Source organism: Medicago truncatula, chromosome 7 (assembly GCF_003473485.1).
Source record: "Medicago truncatula cultivar Jemalong A17 chromosome 7, MtrunA17r5.0-ANR, whole genome shotgun sequence".
Taxonomy (NCBI): Eukaryota; Viridiplantae; Streptophyta; class Magnoliopsida; order Fabales; family Fabaceae; genus Medicago; species Medicago truncatula.
The window spans coordinates 40,876,920-40,880,768 of NC_053048.1; the positions used below are offsets into that span (position 1 = coordinate 40,876,920).

The following is a 3,849-nucleotide window of genomic DNA, read 5'->3' on the forward strand; positions in this document are numbered from 1 at the left end:
TTGTGTGAACATGACAAGTTTTATTTATATAATATCCCCCGTATATCAACTTCACATCTAGCACATATATCATATTTCATTACAATGATCAATGTTGAACAAATGAATGAGAATTGATTAAAGGTTATACATTATATAAGGTGTAGTAGTAGTATTGTATGGTTTGATAATTAATCTCACTTGGCCATCATAACCTTAACAAACTCATCATAATTAATTTGACCATCACCATCAACATCAGCCTCTCGAATCATTTCATCAACTTCTTCATCAGTAAGCTTTTCACCAAGGTTGGTCATTACATGGCGCAGTTCAGCAGCAGAAATGAATCCATTCTGATCCTTGTCGAACACTCTAAACGCTTCTTTCAGTTCTTCTTCTGAATCTGTGTCTTTCATTTTCCTTGCCATAAGGTTTAGAAATTCAGGAAAATCGATTGTGCCGTTACCATCGGCATCTACTTCGTTTATCATGTCTTGTAGCTCTGCCTCTGTTGGATTCTGGCCTAATGACCTCATCACGGTTCCAAGCTCCTTTGTTGTGATGGAACCTTCAGAATCATATAATGTTATGCAATTGTGATAACTTAAGAATTACGGACACGACGAGGAACACTAGACATGATACTGACACGTTAACATCAATAATAATCTGATAAAAATAAATAGAATAATTAAATGTAATGTGTCAAACACCGGCCATACATCTTCAATTAAAAGTGTTGATCCGTGCTACATAGATGATAAAGAAACCGTTTTTTTTTTTTTTTGTAATATACAAATCTTGATCCAATCGCAATGCTACTGCAACCATAATTTCAAAAACTATAATTGAAGTGTCTTACTATAATTGTAGCTCCATTCGTGGGCAATTTATTAAAAAGACATCTAATTTTTTTTTGTGAGGAGGGAAAAAAAGACATCGAATTTTGTTTAAAATGAACTACATTCACATTTTTTTTATAGAATTTTTAGATTTTTCTTCGAATATAAGACTTTTGCTTGGAATATAATCATAATTAGCATTAGCAACTAGCAAGACATGAAATCTTTTCATTGCAAGCATTTTATTATATTTGAAATAATTTTACAATGTGAAACAAAGAAAAAAAACATTGTATAAACAGAGTATATTGCTTCCTTTAAAGTTTTCTTTTGAGACAAGAATATAACTCAATTGTTCAATTTTCTCTCTCTGTTTTATCGTGATGACTTGAACAAAAAAAGCTTAAAAGACTCGTCCGCATTATTGACATACATACTTTGACATAGAAACCGATCACAAGTCACGGCATTGATACGGACACGTCGACATCGATATTAATCTGAAAAAAAGGATATCTACTAATGTAATCATATGTGTTGGTAACGTGTCAATTTTAAATATGATACGTATCCGATATTGAAAAATGTCTAATCGGATAAGTATCTTTGTTTCATTCTTAGAAAACAATGACATCAATCAACTTCAACTATAATTAAAAACAAAAGATATTATGGGAGGGAAAAAAATAATATGATCATGATAATATGCAATAAAAGAGGGAGGAAAAATGAACGCAAAAAAAGAAAGATTATATATTAAAACATACCATCACCATCTTTATCAAACAAGCTAAATGCTTCTTTGAATTCAGAGATCTGATCATCTGTTAGTTGATCTGCCATTTGATATATTGCTCTTTCTTTGAAAATGGAATATTTCTTTATGTTTTTCCCAAGAAGATGAAGAAGAAGAAGAAAGAGAGAGAGAGGGAGAAACAAGAAACTCAAACTAACAATCTTGTTCCGACAAAACCTCTCCTTCTTGTATCTATGCCATCAACACAAACTCCACTATTTTTTCTTTACCATAAATAACATATATTGACTTGTTTCATCTTTCACCTAATTTGTCCCTATTATTTGGATGAGCTGATTTTTTTTTTTTTTTGTTATAAGAATTTTTAAGTAATGCAAATGATTTAATTAAATTGTTTTCATTTTTAAATATTTTTGTTTGCAAATAGTAATATAGAATTTCATTGTTATCATCTATGGGGAACTTTTATGAAATTTAATTTTTTGTGCAAAATAAGAAAAATGAAAAATAGGGTTCAAATTGCAAAGCTCGAAAAAATTGAGAAGACAATTTATAATTTTTGAAAAATTTGAGGGATCAATTTGTAATTAAAAAATATAAGGGTCAATTTGAACTTTTGAGAAAATTTATTTGGGTCATTTTGAAAATTTGAGGAGTAAAATGCAAAGTTTGAAAGAAATATAAGAATGAAGAAATTTGAAATTCCTAACTTTTAGATGTCATTTGAAATTCTCTAAATTTAGGGGGTGTATTGGATTGGGATTTTGAAAGACTGTTTTGGCAGAAAAAATCTTAAAGATTTTAAAAGACTTTGTGTGATTGTATTGATTTTGAAGGATTTTAAAAGACTTTGTTTAAAAGACTTCTCACAATCAGGATTTTCAAGTTAGGATTTGAATGAATTTATAACATAAACTTTTAAGATTTGAAAGGATTTCATGAGATTTTAAGATTTGATAAGATTGTATATTTCTTAAGAAAAATGCAATATTACAGGAGTGATTTTTTTTATTTTTATGGAATTGACTGATAATGATGATAATAATAATAATAATAAGTTACTCAAAATAACCAAGTAATAATAATAATAATAATTGTTGGGTAATGTTTGACTAAGGGGCAACGTTGCCCCCGTTAGTGAAAGGTGAAATAACAACAACAAAAAATATATGCGAAAAAACCAAATAATAATAATAAGTTAGAAAAACAAAATAACTTTACACTTATGAAGGTGTAATAGTCAAATACAATTAGCATGTATCGTGAATAAAATTGGCTATTACTATTAGCATGTAAAATGGACAACAACTTTATTCTTGAATGGAACGTGAACAACAACAATGAGAATGAGAAGCATATAAACGATCAAGGAATAATAAGTAGAGGCTATGATTCTGGGGTATGAGACAAAGACAAATCAAAAGTTATGGATGTCTCAAAAAGTTTTAAGGTTTTTTTGTGAGATTGTTGAATGAGCATGTCATGTGTATTTTCAATTAAAAAGTCTCACAAAATCCACTATACAAAAGAATCCATTAAAATCTACAGATTTTTGAATACCTATAAACATTTTATAAGTTGGTACAAATCTTGATTGAATACCATGAGATTTGGTTACCTTGAATAAAAAAATTTGATCGTCTTAATTGAATACCATGAGATTTATTTATATTCCATAAAAGTCTTGATTGAATACTACAAGATTTTTTTATCATTAAAAAGTCTTTTAAAATCATTTGAAATTTTAATTCAATACATCCCCCTTAACTTAAACAAAATATGTCATAAATTTTTATCATTTTAAAAATTCTTCAAACTATCACCCAAACAATGAGGTTTACGTAAAAGGATTTGAATTATCTCAAAACATTTTATTAACTCAAAACATTCCTCCATCCAAACACAATATAAAATCTTCTCATAGGTATTGAACTCGCCAAGCTACCATTAAGCCCTTATAATATGTGAGGAGTTTGGCATATTGAAAATGTTATTTTCTTGTGTCTATGGTGTTGCCTCCACTAATAAATACATATTTAACAAATTCACCTGGTTGCTCTCACGGTGTTCACTTATGACTTTTGAATGTTCTCCTCTCAAGATTTAGGGTTCGATTCTCCCGAGTGTCAATTTCTTCGGTAGATTAGTTTTGCCTTATTAAAAAAACACTTGTTTAACAACCTAATAACACGTGACCCACCATATCTTGGATATACTTGACGAGTTATGCTCTTTACCCAAATGGATTTGCTCATTTCCAAAGTTAAT

General features: G+C 29.1%; 1 protein-coding gene across 1 annotated transcript; it reads right to left on the reverse strand.

Moving 5' to 3' along the window:
• Positions 1–1,831, reverse strand: LOC11436534 (calmodulin). The gene is made up of 2 exons (XM_039827582.1): positions 1,592–1,831; positions 1–550 (listed from the first exon to the last, which is right to left on the reverse strand). The coding sequence occupies exons 1-2, from the start codon at positions 1,665–1,667 to the stop codon at positions 177–179; spliced, it is 450 nt and encodes a 149-aa protein (XP_039683516.1). The 5' UTR covers positions 1,668–1,831; the 3' UTR covers positions 1–176.
• Positions 1,832–3,849: the final 2,018 nt, after the last annotated feature.

Bases quoted from the DNA above. Each gene is read 5' to 3' on its own strand.
- LOC11436534 (XM_039827582.1), bottom strand. From the start codon at position 1,667: ATGGCAGATCAACTAACAGATGATCAGATCTCTGAATTCAAAGAAGCA. The intron at 551-1,591 runs GTATGTTTTAAT...ATGATTCTGAAG, and splicing joins GTTTGATAAAGATGGTGATG to GTTCCATCACAACAAAGGAG.